This window comes from Corythoichthys intestinalis, chromosome 18 (assembly GCF_030265065.1).
Source record: "Corythoichthys intestinalis isolate RoL2023-P3 chromosome 18, ASM3026506v1, whole genome shotgun sequence".
Classification (NCBI taxonomy): Eukaryota; Metazoa; Chordata; class Actinopteri; order Syngnathiformes; family Syngnathidae; genus Corythoichthys; species Corythoichthys intestinalis.
The window spans coordinates 12,851,995-12,870,954 of record NC_080412.1 but is presented as its reverse complement, the minus strand read 5'-3'; the positions used below and the strand labels follow the sequence as shown (position 1 = coordinate 12,870,954).

Below are 18,960 nucleotides of genomic sequence, written 5' to 3'. Positions count from 1 at the left end.
AGCGATTGCTCAATTCCGTATTTTTCACAAAAAAATTAACCGGGAAGCTGCAGCTAATCCAAAATGCTACCACCAGATTTCATACAAATGCAAAGAAACTGGACCATATTATAGTTACGGTTTTGTTTGACCAGCCCATATAAATGATCAACTCCTTTAGCTGCCATTAATGGTGCTGGACGTCCAATACATTTTGACTGGGAGGGTCGAAAATACGAACACTAATTTTGCTCTACCAGTCAAAATGGATTAGACGTCGAATGTTGTCAATGGCAGCTATTAAGAATAATCAGTACCCTTTAACAGGTTAAAGTTTTTTGATTTGCTTCGTGTTTCAACATCTTTCTGACCTGAACAACTTCATTTGTTATCGTTTTAAATTCCTCTTTCTTTTCCTCTCTCTGTGTGTTTTTTGTCGTCTTTTGGTTGTTGTGTGTTTTTGCATGTGCAGACCTCTAAGAGTAGTGCCAGCAGTGTAAGTTTGCTTCTTTTCTTCCTTTTTATTCTCCTCCTTCCTTTTTGGTCGACAGGGTGCTCCCATTGTATGAATTTTGGGGAATCATTACTGTTAGACTTGGGAGAATTCACTTTTATGCTGTATTAGTTATTCCTATACTCCGTTTGTATGGACCTTTAAAGAGGAGGACAGGAGCGGCCGCGAAGGGCGAGGAGGTGACGCCCGTCCCGGGGGGAGGAGGCGAAAGGGGCGAGGTGGGTAAAGAGAGAAAAAAAAAAACCAACAACTTAATGACGTCACAACCAGAGGAGCCCCTCGCACCAGTCTTTTGCACCTCTTAATCGCGCTTGTCTGTGCACTTTCACCTGCCTCAATGGAGATATGTGTGTGTGTGATGGATTTGTGGATTATCGCACTGATCGGTCGCACGTAATTCACGTATGCCGCCGCCGGCATGATGTGCACACCCTCACTCTCTGAGCTTGTCAGTCACTGGTCGGCGAAGTATGACCTTGGGCCGCAGTCATTTTTAACCCCCTTGACTCCTGAATTTACATTTAACTGTTCACTGCCATTGCTGATGCTATAAGTCCAATCGTGTGACGTCCACTCATCCTTTTGCCACGAAGTGAAATATATTTTTGGTAGGCGTCCAATCATTCTAATTGAAAAATAATAATAAAAAATAAATAAAAAAATTGGCAGAAAACACTCAGGTGACTTGAAGTTCCGCTCTGAGACCGCAAATTTGGCCAAATTTCAAAATTGTCCAATATGCATGTGTGATACATCATTGGAAAGCTTAAAATCTCAATTTTCTGAGGGAAGAAATATTTTGAACAGGAGGGCATTAAATAAAAAATTAACCCCTAATCCCCAACTCGAGGTGAGAGCATGAGAGAGCATAAAGACACCATTATTTTAACGATTATTGTCGCGTACTTACTTTGTTTCGATCCATAAACTCCGTGTAGCATGTCTAAGCGAGTGTCAAGACACAGCTGTGTGAATGGCCACAGCCTTTTTGGGGATTTTATGGGTGAAACACGGTAATATAACAAGGGTCGCAATGCAAAAATCGCAGACATCAAGGAGTGGTTGAGATTTTCTTTTTCAAATATTTACCCTTTTAAACTTTTTTTCCCCTAAATTCTTTGTTTGGATCGATTATTCATCATCTAATATATCGGGGAAAATGCGACAGTAACAAAAAAATACAATCAAGCGATAGTTATGAGGTAGATTGTCGTGACCTATTTACAGACACTATTTTTTTCATTGTGACGTAATTTGTTTAAAAGTTTAAAATATGCGCGTGAATAATTTTATAAAGTCGCTTTTTTCTAAAACTAAATATTAAACATCAATTAATGATTCTAAGCTAAAATTGATGGACATTTCGAATAATAAATATAATTACTTACCCTCTATTTATGGCTGGGTTGAAACAAAAGCTGTTGCGCAGTGTCTGTAAATGGGGGTCTCCAGGGTAAAACGGACAAATTAAAAATTGTTCGGGGGCTTAATGCTTAATGAATCTGCTTTGGCAACATATAGACATATTGTTCTATCAAACACAACAGTTCTTTTGTCTTAAAATACAGCATTTTAAAAAGGGGTGCAAGAGCAGAAACTGCTGTTTTGTTTTCCGCCATATATAGAAAACTAAATTGGGGGAGGAGGGGGAATTCATGAATTAAAAAGAAAAATTAATAAAAAGAAATCTAGAAAATTAATTTAAAAAATAAACAAATTTTAAAAATTGACATTTTTTGGAGGGAAATATAGACAAATTAATAAAAAGGAATAGTTGATTATTTTAATTCAAGATTTTCTATGTTTTAGCTGTATTTTTTAAATGTAATTTTCCATATTTATTACTTTTTATTTATACAATTAATGTTCTGTATTCTTTCAATGCTTTATGTATATTTGTTAACTCATTGTCTACAATTGTTAGCTCTCGAAATCCAATCCGTTTAAAGTGTTGGAGCATCTACTCGTGACATACTCATTTCAGGTCACAGCAAAAGGATGATTAGATGCTACATGATTGAACGTCTTGCATTTTCAATGTCACTGAAAGAGCTAAAAGTAACTTTAGGCATTAAAGGGTTTAAAGTACTGTAATATTTGCCGCCTCTTTTGCTTTTTTTTGTAGCTGATTTCTGAAGTTGCATTTTCAAATTAAAATGTATTTGAGTTATTTCTTTATTTTTAAATCAACCAAATTTTATATCAATAATTTTTTCCACAAATTAATTGGTTAGTTATGATCAAGTTATGAAAAAAAAACCTCGAGTACGAACATTTCATTATGACCTAAGCATTTGCTATTGACGGCAATAGACTTCCAGTTCATTTTCGGGAGGGTGAATGTTTATTCGCTGCCAACCCTCCCACTTCAAATGGTTTGGACGTCTTTCACGGTCAATGGCAGCCTACGAGTTGAGTGACCCTTGAGCACAAACGTTTGCTCACCCCCGCGTCTGAACAGTGACATTACTCTCATCTTGTGCGTGCGTGTCCACACATTTAGACGGAGTTGGAGAACATCGAGGCGACACAGGGCATGTCGTCGGAGACGGCTGTCACCTTCCTGTCGCGGCTGATGGCTATGGTGGACGTGCTGGTGTTTGCCAGCTCGCTCAACTTCAGCGAGATCGAGGCAGAGAAGAACATGTCCTCCGGAGGCCTCATGAGGCAGTGCCTGAGACTGGGTGGGCAGTGGATGTCTGTCTCAGGTGTCTTTTTCCTATACTTCTACTGACATGTTGTGTTTGTCTGTGTGTGTGTGTCAGTGTGCTGTGTAGCGGTGAGGAACTGCCTGGAGTGCCGGCAGAGGCAGCGGGATCGCAACTGCAAGTCTTCTTTAACCAGCAGCAAGTCGCAGGACAGCTTGCACGCCAGCACCACCGCTAGCAAGGTGGCACACTTGTTCTCTTTATTACTTACACAGGCCAACATTTGACCTAAAAAAAACCCCATCAGTTTAGTATGCTTAACCATTTACAGGGCAAAAGACTATTGTTGAGAATTAAAAAAAAAAAAAAGTCCGATAATGATTTTTGAACCGATATCCCGATATTGTCCATCTCCAAAAAATCCAATACCGATATATGCAGTCGTGGATTTAACATACCTAATTGTATTGTGATGCCCCACTGGATGCTTTAATAATGATAAATGCAACAACTTCTAGGTTTTCCCAAATAAACATCCTTTGGAAAACTAAGAAGCTGTGGTAAGCTGTGACAAGCCCTTGTATAAAGGCAGAAGGCTTCTGCATTCACTTTGAAGGCAACATGCGATTTGGCCCAAGACTGATAATGAAAAAAAATTATGTCAATAGTATCAGATATTCTTTTATAATGCTTTTATCGGCCAATATTAACGGCTACCCGATAATATCGAACAACTCTTAAAAAAAAAAAAAAAAAAAAAAAACATCACATTTTGGCTCATGTAAGTGTGGCCTACATAACCACAAATGTGCAGGTCTCAATTATAAGTCATAGACTTCATAACCTATTGACATGACACGGGAAACGGGGCCGATTCGTAGGGAGTGTTTTTTTCCCCCCAAAACTTCAAATCCAAATATTTTCAAAACCAAAGCTGCTACCGACATAAAACCAAAACAGGCACCTACCTTAGCCATATATGAGTCTCCATGAGCAGCGGCATCAAAAAATTCAAAGTCGTTCCCTTATAAAATCCTGATAAATTATTTTTATATAGTTATAACACAACTAAAAATGGCTATAAAAGTCTCAGATTTTACACTAAATACACAAAAATCACCAAATGCAGAGATAATCACCTATATTTTCAGGATCAATAGTTTTTGACCAAAATAGCAACTTCATTTTTTTTTTTTTTAAATTTACCTTAGTTTTCAACAGCTAATAAATAGCGCAATTTAACATCAGAAACAATACTTGAGGAAAACATGCAGAATCAATCATAAATAATATGTAAATAGATTATTAATAAATTCTATATACAATCACAACTTATTATAGAATAGAATAGCCCTTTATTATCATTATACACTATATACTGTTAGCCAATGAGGCTAGTGGCTGCCTGGCGTAACAGGAGCTTTTCTGGCGAAAATTCTTTAGAATAAATGCTTAAATCCCCAAATTATTCATAGATATGGATGTAAAACAGTCTCGATTTTTGGTTAAAAGCAAAGAAACCGTGCAGTTAGCGTTATTTTATGTATATTGACTACGTAAGCACAAAGCTACAATGTTAGCTAATGAGGCTAGTGGCCGCCTGGCGTAAAAGGAGCTTTTCTGGCGAAAATTCTGGTGAATAAATGCTTAACTGTCTTGATCTTTGTTAAAAGAGCAAAAAACCGGGCAGTTACGCATCTATTTTACTCATATATGTCGAAGAATGATGCCAATGCCATAGCGGTTCCCATTTTCCCATTGATTTTTTTCACGTTTCAAACTGCATGCATGGTACGAAACATATAATATTTACCTTGAAACCTCGAGCAAATCACTCCTGAGACAATCCTTTCTGTGTGTATGCGGTACAGCTTTCGTAGTTCAAAACTCCAAGCTTGAATCCAGTTTAGACATGAGCATGTAACGTCGTCGCCTGACTATACTAAATGAAGCTCCGCCGCCTCTGATAAGGCGTGACGCAAAGAATGACGACGTGTCACATCAATAGGTAATGAAGTCTGTATAAGTATTTTTAAATTTTTTTTTTAATAGTTTACTTATACAAAAATATAAAATTAAATGAAGTGGTAAACTACACCATTAAACTGCTGTAGGAATAATTTTAAACAAAACTATATTCATCAAAACGCATTGGGGAATGCATGAGTACATATGAAAATACCACACATTTTAGCTTTTAAACAACACACAAATAAAACCCATTGCCCTATTTTCTTTTCAAAAATCACCAGCATTATTCTACACAAATGAACAGTTATATCAGACTCCAAATTTGATCGGACGTTAGCATCAACCACCACCGTTGACCCAGTGAGTGTCATCCATCTTCAACAGGACCCGGATCGACTCCTGCAGGACGTGGACATCAACCGGCTGCGTGCTGTGGTCTTTCGAGACGTGGTAAGCATCCAGATTCAGCTGGACCGTGCATTCTATTGTGTGAGTTATATTAAACCGATCGGTGTTTTTGGTTTCTTCCACTGCAGGATGACAGCAAGCAGGCTCAGTTCCTGGCTCTGGCCGTGGTATACTTTATCTCGGTGCTGATGGTGTCCAAGTACCGAGACATTTTGGAACCTCAAAGAGAGATCAGCAGGTCCACCAGCCTGTCGGGACGCAGCATCCGACATGAGATTAACTCGCCCACCAGCACGGGTGATTCCCAACCTTCGATATTCATCAACTCAGTCGCTGCCATTGACGGCGATATCTGGGAGGGGCTGACAGCGATCGTTTGATCTTTGCCTGCCCCTCCTATTTCTAACGAATTGGCCGTCTATCGCTGTCAATGGCTGCTAGTAACACGTGTTTCCGTTGGTCATTCCAAATATGTCAGTTTTTTCCTTCCTGGTGTCTCCAGAGCACCCGTCGTCAGGCTTCTCAGACCGTGAGAAGCAGACACCCACTCCAGTGGACGACTCCCCCCGCGCCGGCCTGCCCCACACCGACTCGGGCATCGGCGAGGAGGGCCACGTGGGCGGCTCCCTCAATGGTTCCGAAATAGGCCTGGGGCTCGGTCTGGGCCTGGTGGGGCGGGAGACAGAGCGGGACCGGGACATGGGCGGCGGCCAGGCCGACCTGCTGTGTAGCCTGTCGGACGTTGGGAGGTCTCAGGAGAGCCTTCTAGACTCCCCGCACAACCCCAACCCCCGACAGGCGCCTCCTTCGTCCATTTCCAGCATCAGCCAGACCAATAAAGGCATCAACGTCAAGGTGACGTGTATTTTTAAAGTTCATTTTTAATATGTGCTTTGTCATTAAATGGCGGAAAACACTCAGGTGACTCGAATGTTCTAAATCTTACTTTATAGAGCAAGTGCAGGGAAATATATATGGAATCACTCCCTTCTGAGGAAAAAAATATGGAATCATGAGAAACAATCTCACTGGAACAGCACCAAACAAAATTTTCAGCATCATCACCTTGTCCAATGCAGATTCTTGACTCTTGACACCTTGTCCAATGTGGATTCTTGACTCTTGACAAGGTGATGATGCTGGAACTTTGGTTTGGTGCTGTTCCAGTGACATATACAAAGATGACTGCCTGAAGAAAACATCAAAATTTCCTCAGTCCTTGATGGTACGGGGCTGCATGTCAGGCAAAGACACTGGGGAGATGGCTGTGGTTAAATCTTCAATAAATGCACAAGTTTACATTGAAATTTTAGACAGCTTCTTTTATCCCTTCAATTGAAAATATGTCATTTTCCAAGGTGACAAAGCATCATACCAAAGAGCTAAAACTGATAAAGCATTCCTTGGAGAAAGACTCATCCAGTCAATGTCATGGCCTGCAAATAGCCCAGATCTCAACCCTATTGAAAACCTGTGGTGGAAATCGAAAAAAAATGGTCCATAGCAAGGCTCCGAGCTGCAAGGATGATTTGGCAAATGCAATCAAAGAGAGTTGGCACCAGATTGATGAAGAATACTCATCAATTCCATGCCTCAGACTGCAAGCTGTCATAAAAGCCAGAGGCGGTGCTACTAAATACTAGAGATGTGTTTTGATTGTTATTTCTTTGTTTGTTTCTCATGATTTCATTTTTTTTCCCCTCAGAATGGAGTCATTCTATATATATTTCCCTGCACTTGCTCTATAAAAGTAACATTTACTAACCACCACAATGTTTTTTATTCATTTCTTTTAGTGTTTCTGAATGCTAAAGAGTTGCACTTTTGAACTAATTCATTATTTTTTTATCTGAGTTTCAAGTTTCAATCAAGTTTTTTATCTGAGTTTGTTCTACATGATAAAATGTCTGAGTGAATGCTCATCGGAGACTGGTGATTCCATACTTTTTGCTAGGGGTTGTATAATTAATATTATAATTAACTAATTTTCCAAAATTATTTTGACACTAGTAGATATTCATTTGAACTGGAAAAGCTCTCCCAGTTCAAATGGATTGGACGTCAATGGAAGCCAATGAGATAATGTTTTACCAATTGCATACGATAACTTTATAGAAGCATAATAGTGTAAATAAACATTGCAGTCACGTGTGCTGCTGTTGTCTTTCATTGTACAGTAAAACTGAGATCAGTTTTGGATTCTGTCTGCACTGAAAATTAAGTCAATAACAAAATGTGCGTTCACTGCTGTTATTGATTAAGTTAAAAAAAAAAATAAAAAAAAATCTTTGACATCAGTGATCATTCACTGCCAGCTCAAAATGGATTGGACGCCTACGCCAGCCAATGAGTTAAAAATGTTTGCATTTCTGTCCGTTGCAGGAGATTCTGAAGAGCCTAGTGGCCGCTCCGTTGGACGGCAGCGAGTCAGGCCAAGAGTCCGGCCCGACACCTTACCACCCGGACCCGGCTCTGAAGACCCACCCCATGCTGCCCATGCAGTTTCACTCGTTTGACAGGTTCCGTCTCCTCATTTCCTGCCGTCTAGAACCTCATCGATAGTTAACGCCTTCTCTCACTGTCTCACAGGAGCGTGGTGGTTCCTGTGAAAAAGCCACCGCCCGGGAGCCTGTGTGTCAACACGGTTGGCACACCCACCACTGGGGGCGCCGCCGCTGCCGGCAGCACGCCCAACATCTTTGCCGCCGCCGCTGCGGCCACTCCCAAGAGCATGATCAACACCACAGGTGACGGATCATGTCCATCCATAAGTTTGGCGGTCTAGACCAGCAAAAAAAAAAAAAAAAGCACATTTGCTCTAAGAATCGGCTAGAGTACGGGTCAATATGACGCATCGCTGAATGCTAATGGGCAGATCCATTTGACATTGTGTTAGTCAGACATGCATCCGAGGGGCGTAATGGAGCTCCCTCTTATGGATTCTTTTTTATCGATCGCCAAGCTGTCTGCACTCACCACACGGTGAGAGCCAGGGCCATTAGAGGGAAAACGAGCAGTCGCTCCAAATTCTATCAGCACCAAAAAATAGATTTCATTTTTAGGTTATTTTTATTCATTGTCTCTTTTTAGATAGGCATATAGTTGGTTGTTCATTTTCCTTTTTTAACACTTTACAGGACAAGTGCATTTTTGATCATTTAAAAAAATAGTCTGAATATGCTCATGTTTCAATGCCATTGAGTGTGCTATAAAGGGTTAAAAAGCAATACTTTCTGTATATTATTTACAGATTTTTTTGTGTTTAAAAAAATTTTTTTTTTTTAATAAATATTTTGTTAGTTGCTTTTTTTTTTTTTTTTGCAAATGACTCCATTTATTTGACGTGATATTTTATGTATATACAGTATTTATGAATGGGTGTACTTTTGGATATGTTGTGTGTGTGTGTTTGTATGTATGTATATTTATATATACATATATTACTATATACTATATATATGTATACAGTCATAGACTTCGCTATCAGTTGACGGGACACTGGGCCGACCCGTAGGGGGCCTATTTCCAAAAACTTAATTTAACATATCATATAGTGTTTGCCCAAAATAGCAACTTACATTTTTTTAATTTAGTGCAAGTTCTCAACAGCTAATAAATCACTAAATTTTCACTTAATACTCGAGGAGAGCATGCAGAATCATCTTAATTTTACTCGACAAAAGCAACCTTTTTTTCTATATACAATTACAACTTATTTAGGTTGAATTCCGCTATTGTGTAAGGATACAAAATTCAACATGGTACCCGTCACAAAACAAAGAGCTTTTTAAGTTGAAAATTCTGTAAATAAAAGCTTAAATTGCGGAATTTCTACTAGGGGTGTAACGGTTCACAAAAATCTCGGTTCGGTACGTACCTCCGATTTGAGGTCATGGTTCGGTTCATTTTCGGTGCAGTAAGAAAACAAAATGCAAAATATAAATGTGCAAGTTGTTTATTACACACCTTTGTGCTTTCAACAATAGGAACATTAGCCTATACAAAGCTAGAATTCTGCTCAAAAAGTAGCGGGTATTTAAAGATATTCCAACAACAATTTGCCTTTCAGACCCCGCGTATTGGTCAGCTTTCTGAAAGAAAGAAAGAAAGAAAGAAAGAAAGAAAGAAAGAAAGAAAGAAAGAAAGAAAGAAAGAAAGAAGAAGTCCTGTGCTAAAGAGAAAAGCAATCCCAATGACAAAGATTTTAACATGTATTTTAGAAATGAAATGCCTCAATGAATCTTTTTTTTTTCTTTCTTATGAATGGTTTTCAAAAGCTTTATTGGTGGATTTTCTCAAGTTAAAGCGCCACACAGAAATTAATAAATTTAATTGTGTAATCAGGATGGCTGTGTATTATTATTATTTAATTACAGGTGTTTTAGCTAATTTCAATTTATTTTATTTAAATGGGCTATTATTTATTTTATTATGTGTTTATATATACAAAGAAACTGTAACCCGATCGACTCACAGCCTCGAAAAGTAAGGGTTACATTACGTCAGAAACTCGTTCGGTACGCCTCCGTTCCGAACCGAGCACCACGTACCGAAACGGTTCAATACAAATACATGTACCGTTACACCCTTATTTAATATAATAATTAACTTGAATCCTCGACCAAATCACTCTTGAGACACTCATCCCTGCTTGTACACAGTAAAACCTTCGTCCTGTTTCCATCTAAATCCAGGGTTAGAATGTAGCATGTGTTTAAGTTTATCACAGTGAAAGCCAACTCAACGTTCTGCCTGGGTCGGCCCCCCATGGGAAGGCGTGGCGCAATGTCTATGGGAACTGTCTTGTCAACTGATGGTGGAGTTTATGATACAGTCTGTTATATGCTGTATGTGTACAGAAATTTGATTGTTTTATGCTGCAATCATTTTTTTAGCTTATTTGTTACTCTTACATTTGTTTTTACCTTTAATTAGTAAATATAAAAAATATATATTTTTCTCGGAAAATCTGCATTACCTCATGTAATGTTTTCTCTGATGTTACCACATTGTTCCTCGCCTTCTTCTTTTCTTACCCTTCCTTTTGTCCGTCCAGGCGCCACGGATTCCGCGTCGTCCTCTTCGTCTTCGTCGTCATCGTTTGTGAACGGCGCGACCAGCAAGAACCTCCCCGCCGTCCAGACGGTGGCGCCTATGCCTGAAGACACAATGGAGAACATGAGGTCAGAAAGAACCTTCAAGCTTTTGCCCCCTTCTTCGTCTTCCTCGTATGGCTTCAATCCGTTTTGTTTACTTCCTCGTATGGCTTCAATCCGTTTTGTTTACTTCCTGCTTCACTGGCTCTCGCTTCTCTCATTGGTCCTCATTTCTCCCGTAAATAACTCCACCCCAAGTCCACATTCTGTGATGTCATAGGTCATTGTTGTCAAACATGAAGCCCGCGGGCCAGATTCGGCCCACCCTTTTACTTAAACTTGCAGTATATGTCATGGCTTTTCCAGTAAAACTTTGAATAGAATTTCTGGATTCGTTAATGAAAGATCAAATAAGAGAATACCTATTTTTTCTGAATGTTTAATCTAAGTATTTAAACATGTTTTTAAATAAAATATTCACATATTTTTGTTTTTAAATAAAAATATGAGCAGAATATTTACTGATGCTTTCCCCTTTTTAAATTAAAAATTAATAAAGATTACATATTATATCTCCTCTTTAATAAAAAAAAATACTAATAAACAAAATTAAATGAAGAGATTATTGACCGTTTTTCCTTTTTTTTAATGAGAAATATAAATACATAGAAATTTAAAATGAATAGACATTTTAAGAAAAGACAATACTGTACTTTCCTTTTTTTAAAATCACAATATACAAGAGAATATTTGCCATTAAGAGGCTCAAGAAATAGGATTTGTTCATTTAGGTCAACAATGTCTCCCAAAAAGTTAATCAACGGTTGTAACAATTGTCTATTCATTTGATAATCGATTATAAAATTAATTGTGGCAGCCCTTGTCACCAAAAATAATGGCCCTCTGAAGGAAACCATAATGGAGATATGGCCCACAACAAAGATGATTCTGACACCCGTGTCAGCATTCTGTACCATGGTTCATACTCATAAATTTCATTTAGTTCCTTGAAGTGTGTAATATAAAAGTTAAAGTTATCATTATTATAGTCTTGTAATTCATATTTTTGAACAATAATTTTAATATGTTGGGGGGCGGGGTTAGTGTGCGCGTGTCCCTTAAGTCATTGGCTGCCACTAACAGCGATAGTCAATGGCATCCAATGAGTTAATCATGCTTGTGCACCTGAGTGTGTGTGTGTTTGTGTTGCAGTGCCTATTGTGAGGTGGCGCAGTGTGCATTGCGCAGCGGTCAGACGCCCCCTGAGCTCAAGTCTTTTAGCTCTCTGGCAGGCTTCCAGGCAGCCCCCCGAGATGCAGGACAGTGTTTTAGGCAAGGAATACGCTTCAGCATGTAATCCCCTACCCCTTCCATACCCCAACTGTGCCCTATCTAACCTTCTCCACAGGAATACACACAAACCAATGTGTTTAAAAAGTAGCAAACACAGTAGTACCTTGATTTAAAAAAAAAAATATATATATATATTTGTGTTGTTAGCAAAATTTGACGCGCATTTCTAATTTCAGTTAGGGAAGTCGTTTTGCCATTCCACTACAGTCCTGCAGGTGGCAGTAGAAGCCGCACCGGACTATAAGCCGCAGCTGTCCTCACTGTATAATGGGATATTTACACCAAAAGATATTAATCAGTAACACTTTATTTGACCACGGCATCATAAGACTGTCATAAGACCAATGAACCACCATGAAGCTTTGAAACAATTGACTGCAAAGCTTCATTGTAGGGCTGCAGCTATCGAATATTTTAGTAGTCGATTAATCGATAGACTAGTTAGTTCGAATAATCGGATAAGGAACATGAAAAATTAAAATACCTGAGCTGAGCCGCAAACGGTATGAATTTTCTTCTTTTTAAATGATCAATGTACAACAAAAGAACAATTGGCTAACTTACCTAGAAAAAGTCCACTAGCTTAGATGCTATGCTAGTTTTTTTTTTTCTTTTCAATCCTCTTAACAAATGGTTCTGACACATATTCCCGCAAAAAAACGGCTAAATATACTGCTATAAACTAAATTATGAATGCATTAAAAAACATTAGCTCAAACAAAAACTTAGCTTGCGTTGGTCTTAACAGGGAGCAGTTGGATTCATCCATGTGAAATGAGGCAGACCAGACGGCAGTGTATCTACCCTAATCAATAAAACTACATGCAAACACTTTCAAAATTAACCATTACAACGCTAATTGAATGGATACTCGAAACAACAAAATTTAATTTGAATATTTTTTCCTAATCCAATACTCGAGTTAATCGATTAATCGTTGCAGCACTACTTCATTCCTTCAAGAAGCTTCATTTGGCCATCACTGCTCCCTTGGGGGAGACAGTCAACCTCTGCTGCCACCTATTATCAACATTGTTTTCGTCCAACATGCCTCCTAGAATGCATTGCAGCGCTACAGATGTAAATAACAATCAAAATTCATGTTCTGTGCTAATTATTTCTTCAGTTACTGTTCTAGTTGTTTCATTAATTGCTAGTTATGGTATCTGGTAACTCTTAATTTGACTGCTGCGCTATAAAACTGTAATAAGACCATCATAATTATGGCACGACACTGCCATGAGCGTTAATTAATGCTGATGACGGATGTCATTTTGTCTCATCCGGCAAATTATCTCACTTTTGAATGGATGTAAAAGATCATAGAGGGACATAAATGGAGTTAGTGACATAATTGGCCGGATGACACTTAATGACATCTTTCATAGGCATTCAATAATGCCAAAGATAGTGTCATGTCATAGTTACGACGGTCTTATGGTAGTCTTATGACGCCGCTGTCAAATAAAGTGTTACCTATTAACCCAAATAAATCAACAAATAAGCCGCACTGGACTATAAACCGCAGGATTCAAAATGGGGGAAAAGGGAGTGACTTATAATCCAAAAATTACGATAAGTATTATTTAAAAAAATGTCTATTGAGAAAAAAAATAATAATTAAAAAATAATTTAAATTTAAAGGTCTGAAAAACAACATAGAGAAAAGGACAAGGCAGTGTTAGTATGCCATTTTGGGATTTTGGCTGTACGAAGAGGAGGAAGGGTATATACATGGTTGGAAAAAACACTCGGTTTCATTTCACCCTAGACTTTATCTGTACCCAAAATGAAAAAAAGAGAATGCTACACTAGAGGAGGTAACGAGTGTGGGACTATTGTTTTTATCCTGGCAGGCCCAAAAGAGCTTAGGAATATTTGACATCAAATTCGTCTCAAAATGTCAGCCACGAGAAGTGTGTCTTTTTCTGTGTTTAAACATTATTTTCTCTGTTATCACATTTAAAGAAATTCGTGATTTGCATGTTTAGATTGTTTGGCCAAACATATTTCACATGGAGGTCATTTATTCTAAACAATTATTCTTGATTTAAAGCCAGATCACCTCGCTCTACCCCCATGTGTTTGTGTGTTTCCTGTCTTTTATGTTGCCTCATGCGCCCCCTCCCCGCATGCCCACCTTCTACTTATGGCGTCACTGGCGGGCTAACACAGTTTGCTGGCGTCCTGCAGCATCACCACCAAGCTGGAACGAGCGCTGGAGAAGGTGGCGCCGTTGTTGAGGGAAATCTTTGTGGACTTTGCGCCGTTCCTGTCCCGCACGCTGCTGGGGAGTCATGGGCAGGAGCTGCTCATTGAAGGTACAGGTGCTGTACAACAAACCTTCTTACTATACGCGTCTGCGCAAGCACCACCACCCTGTCTTATCACCGTCTGAGTGAGTGAGTGAGTGAGCAACTGAGCAAGTGAGTGAATGAGTGAGTTGTGAAAGAGGAAATAAGTACATCAGTGAAGAAGTGAGTGAATGAATTGGTGTATGAGTGAGCAAATAAATTGGTGAACGGATGGGTAAGTGGGCAAATTGGTGAATGAGTGAGTGAATTGGTGAGCATGCGAGATAAGTCTATTGGAAATGAATGTGTGAATAAGTGAATTGCGTGTTAGGAATTAAGGACATCAGCGAGTAAGTTAAATGGTGAATGAGTGAATTGTAATGAGTCGGCGGTACATAGGTAAATGAGTGAGTGGAAAGGCAAATGAGTTGTTTTGTTAAAAGATGAGTGAAAAGGTAAATTACTGAATTAGTGAGTGAGTTTGTAAATTAAGGCTGCAGGAACTATCGATTAAACGGATGAATAAATTAGTCGCCGACGAATTTGATAAACAATTTATGCCGGCAGGCTATGAGCAGTCCTGTTTTGGCCTATGTGCTCAATGTAAAGCTGCGCATGCGCCAGCAGTTACGGCAAGAGGGAGAGTTCACTGCTACACTCAGGTTGGGTAGCTGAATCAATAACACTGTACTACGAAGTGCCAAGAGTTAGAGTGTCTTTTGTGTTGTTAGATCCAATGTGCCTCTGTCAGAGGTGAGTAAATGAAGCTAATTGTATTGTTTGTATTCTTTGTTGCACTTAGCACGGAGCGCTAAGCTAGTTTGCGATTATGCTAATCATATATGTTTGTATGTTTCTGTATTGTGTTTTGGAGAAGCATATTAGCACTTGAATTATTCTGAGATAGTAAACTTGTCTCATTCTTTTTATAAAAAATCCATACACATAAACCCATTTATAACAGTATTTATAACATTTTTAACTGTCTCAACACAAACTCTCATTCAAACTGCAAATTGTCATACAAGAGAGTGTGCTTTCACATTGGATTTGGATTGTGTTTACGAGCAAGTGTTAGATAAAGAAAACTGATTTATTACCGTCTGCCTCGTTCTTATTTGATTTTGTTTAGTTTGTTTAAAGAAAATAAATGAGTCATTGACATAATTTATATCAGTGCTTTGCCCAAACAAATGTCAACCAGCAGCACTTTTTAAAAAATAAAACTTTAACTGTAGTCTCCAACTACTGTTTTAAGTCAGAAAGCTGCAATAAAATATTATTTTTGATGGATATAGTCATCCATTTTGTCTTCATTGTTAATTACAATATGCCTAAAACAACTTCAAGTTAAATCCATCCATCCATCCATCCATCCATCCATCCATCCATCCATCCATCCATCCTCCATCCATCCATCCATCCATCCATCCATCCATCCATCCATCCATCCATCCATCCATCCATCCATCCATCCATCCATCCATCCATCCATCCATCCATCCATCCATCCATCCATCCATCCATCCATCATCTTCTACTTGTTCCGGGGTGGGGTCACGGGGGCAGCAGCTTTATCAGTGAAGCCCAGACTTCCCTCTCCCCAGCCACTTCAATTAACTCCTCCAGCAGGATCCCAAGGCGTTCCCAGGCTAGCCGAGAGACATAGCCTCTCCAGCGTGTCCTAGGTCGTCCCTGGGGCCTCCTACCGGTGGGACATGCCGGGAACACCTCTCCGGGGAGGCGTCCAGGAGGCATCCGAACCAAATGCCCGAGACACCTCAGCTGGCTGCTCTCCACGCGGAGTCCCTCCCGGATGACCGAGCTTCTCACCCTATCGCTAAGGAAGAGCCCGGGCACCCCGCGGAGGAAACTCATTTCGGCTGCTTGTATCCGGGATCTCTTTCTTTCGGTCATGACCCACAGCTCGTAACCATAGGTGAGGATAGGAACGTAGATCGACTGGTAGATCGAGAGCTTCGCCTTTCAGCTCAGCTCCTTCTTCACCACTACGGACCGGTGCAGAGTTCGCATTACTGCAGACGCTGTCTGAGGACCATGGTCTCGGATTTGGAGATGCTGATCTTCATCCCAACCGCTTCGCACTCGGCTGTGAACGGCTCCAGTGAGAGTTTGAGGTCACGGCTTGATGGAGCCAACCGCACCACATCATCTGCAAAAAGCAGAGATGCAATGCTGAGGTCACCAAACCGGACCCCCTCAACGCTTCAGCTGCGCCTAGAAATTCTGTTGATAAAATTATGATAAAAATTATGAATAGAATCGGTGTCAAAGGGCAGCCTTGGCGGAGTCCAACCCTCACTGGGAACGAATTCGACTTCATGCCGGCAATACAGACCAAACTCTGACACCGGTCGTACAGGGACCGAACAGCCCTTAACAAGGGGCTAGGTACCCCGTACTCCCGGAGCACCCCCACAGGACTCCCCCGGGGCACAAGGTCGAACGCCTTCTCCAGATCCATAAAACACGTGTAGACTGGTTGGGCGAACTCCCATGCACCCTCAAGTACCCTGCCGAGGGTGTAGAGCTGGTCCACTGTTCCACGGCCGGGACAAAAACCTCCCTGCTCCTCCTGAATCCGAGACTCGACTTCCAGACGGACCCTCCTCTCCAGCACCCCTGAATAGACTTTACTGGGGAGGCTGAGGAGTGTGATCCCTCTGTAATTGGAACACACCCTCCGGTCCCCCTTCTTAAAAAGGGGGACCACCACCCCGGTTTGCCAATCCAGAGGCACTGTCCCCGATGTCCATGCAATGTTGTAGGGACGTTTCAGTTACAACAGCCCCTCAAGTTAAATAGTGAAGGTAATTGAAGAAATTAAAATTTATCCAATTAATTGATTCATTGTTTAATTAATCATCCGATTAATAGATTATAAGAATAATCGTTCGTTGCAGCCCTGTTGTAAATGTGTGTGACTGAGTATTTCAACAAGTGTCTGGATAGGCAAATGAGTGAGTGGCTGACTTGGTTAGTGACTGAGTGAATATCTCATTGAAGGGTAGTGATTGAAAGATCGGATGGGTCAATGAGTGACTGAGTAGGTGAGAGAGAGAAACCCGGTCAATGGGTGAGGTGGTGAGTTAGTGGTTGAGTGACAGAGTGCGTGTTTTGGTTGTCTTCGAGCTGGCTGCTTCACTCATTCACCAAGCAGGTATGGCATCCTTTCTTGTAACATGTAGCATCAGCTAATGCTAATCAGTTATTTTAATGATGACTTATTTATAGTTTACTGATTTTCAAAGATGTGTTTGACTCTTCGGGCTTCTCACATGCTTCTTGGTGTCCTGTTTTTGTCCTCCACTGTCTTCACAAGTCTTTTTCCTCTTTTCTTCTTCCACTTTTTCTCCTTCTTACATTGTTTGGTCTGTCTTCTCTGTCGCATGCTTTTTATAAACTCTTCAATTTGGACAACCACAGTTGATATTTTGGGCTTTGTCGACAGAGTGTGTATTTGTAAGCATGCGTGTGATCAGAAAAAACTTGTGACTAAGTGTTTCCGCGGGCTGTAGGTCTGGTGTGTATGAAGTCCAGCACCTCAGTGGTGGAGCTCGTGATGCTGCTCTGCTCTCAGGTCAGTTTTCCCATCAACCCGACTTCTCACAGGTTCTAAGCAGTGTAGAGGTGCAACAATTAATCGATTAGCAAATTAATCGACAGCTATTTGGATAACCAATTAATCGTTTAGGACCTTCTTCACCTTAAACTTGTGTAAAATTTTAAAATTATAACATACATATAACTATTAAGTAGTAAATATTATCAGATTTTGTCATTATATTTTTGTTAAGTCAAAATAGGATATGAACAAATATCTGCTTTTACTTTGGAATCCAACAATTCTCATTTTTGCCAAGTTTTAGACATCTAACTGTCTGAACTAGCTTCTTAATAAGATTGCAACAATAATTGATTAAATCGATTACTAAAATAGTTGCCAACGAATTTGATAATCGATACAGTTGTAGACTACAGTTAAATCAGGAAACTGTAATAAAATATTATTTTTGAAGGAAATAGTCATCCATTTTGTCTTCATGACTTACAACATGCCTAAAACAACTTCAAGGTAAATTATGAAGATAATTGATATAAGTTACATTTATCTGATTAATCGTTTAATTTATCGTTCGACCGATTATGAAAATAAGTTAGTTGTAGCCCTAAAGCAGTGCGTTGCCTATGTCAACCGAGTTCACTCATGGGCTGCCATCGACAATAGTAAACGTCCAATCCGAACTGGGAGGGACTCGCTGAATGTATGTTCGTTCATGACCAGCCCTTACAGTTAAAATGGATTGGATGGCAACTAGTGATAAACTAATTGAAATTCACGGCTGAAGAATGAAAAGAGACATTGATTGGACGTCTATCATAGTCAGTGGCACTGATGGTGAAATTTTAAAAAGAATTCAAATTAGTTTGTCAATAGTAGATGAAGTCAGAACCAGTACAAACTGAAAATGAACTTACCCCCATGCTGTTTTTCCTTTGGACAAAAAGTAGGATTTTCATTCGAAATATTGTCTTTAAAATCCAAGCACCTGGCTCTCGCATGTTCTCGTCTGACTGGTCCATCAGGGAGTGTCTGCTTCTTCTTTTCAGCTTCCTCGTCTTCCTCCTCTCTCGTCTTGAGTTACCCAGGCAGGCTCCGGCCTTCCCGCCATTAG

The 18,960-nt window shown here is 39.9% G+C and overlaps 1 protein-coding gene across 7 annotated transcripts in view; it reads left to right on the top strand.

Moving 5' to 3' along the window:
• The window catches only part of nbeaa (neurobeachin a), a 145,655-nt gene that overhangs the window by 95,989 nt on the left and 30,706 nt on the right, over positions 1-18,960 (top strand). For 2 of the 7 annotated variants that reach the window (XM_057820697.1, XM_057820696.1), the window contains exons 26-37: positions 452-475; positions 640-711; positions 2,997-3,177; positions 3,259-3,383; positions 5,497-5,562; positions 5,649-5,817; positions 5,999-6,375; positions 7,903-8,039; positions 8,110-8,267; positions 10,577-10,703; positions 14,163-14,290; positions 17,803-17,864. In XM_057820697.1, the coding sequence (XP_057676680.1) occupies positions 452-475; positions 640-711; positions 2,997-3,177; positions 3,259-3,383; positions 5,497-5,562; positions 5,649-5,817; positions 5,999-6,375; positions 7,903-8,039; positions 8,110-8,267; positions 10,577-10,703; positions 14,163-14,290; positions 17,803-17,864 (1,626 nt within the window). Of the gene's footprint in view, positions 1-451; positions 476-639; positions 712-2,996; positions 3,178-3,258; positions 3,384-5,496; positions 5,563-5,648; positions 5,818-5,998; positions 6,376-7,902; positions 8,040-8,109; positions 8,268-10,576; positions 10,704-11,828; positions 11,949-14,162; positions 14,297-17,802; positions 17,865-18,960 lie in introns of all 7 variants that reach the window. The other 5 variants (XM_057820694.1, XM_057820695.1, XM_057820698.1 and 2 more) reach the window with 5 other exon arrangements.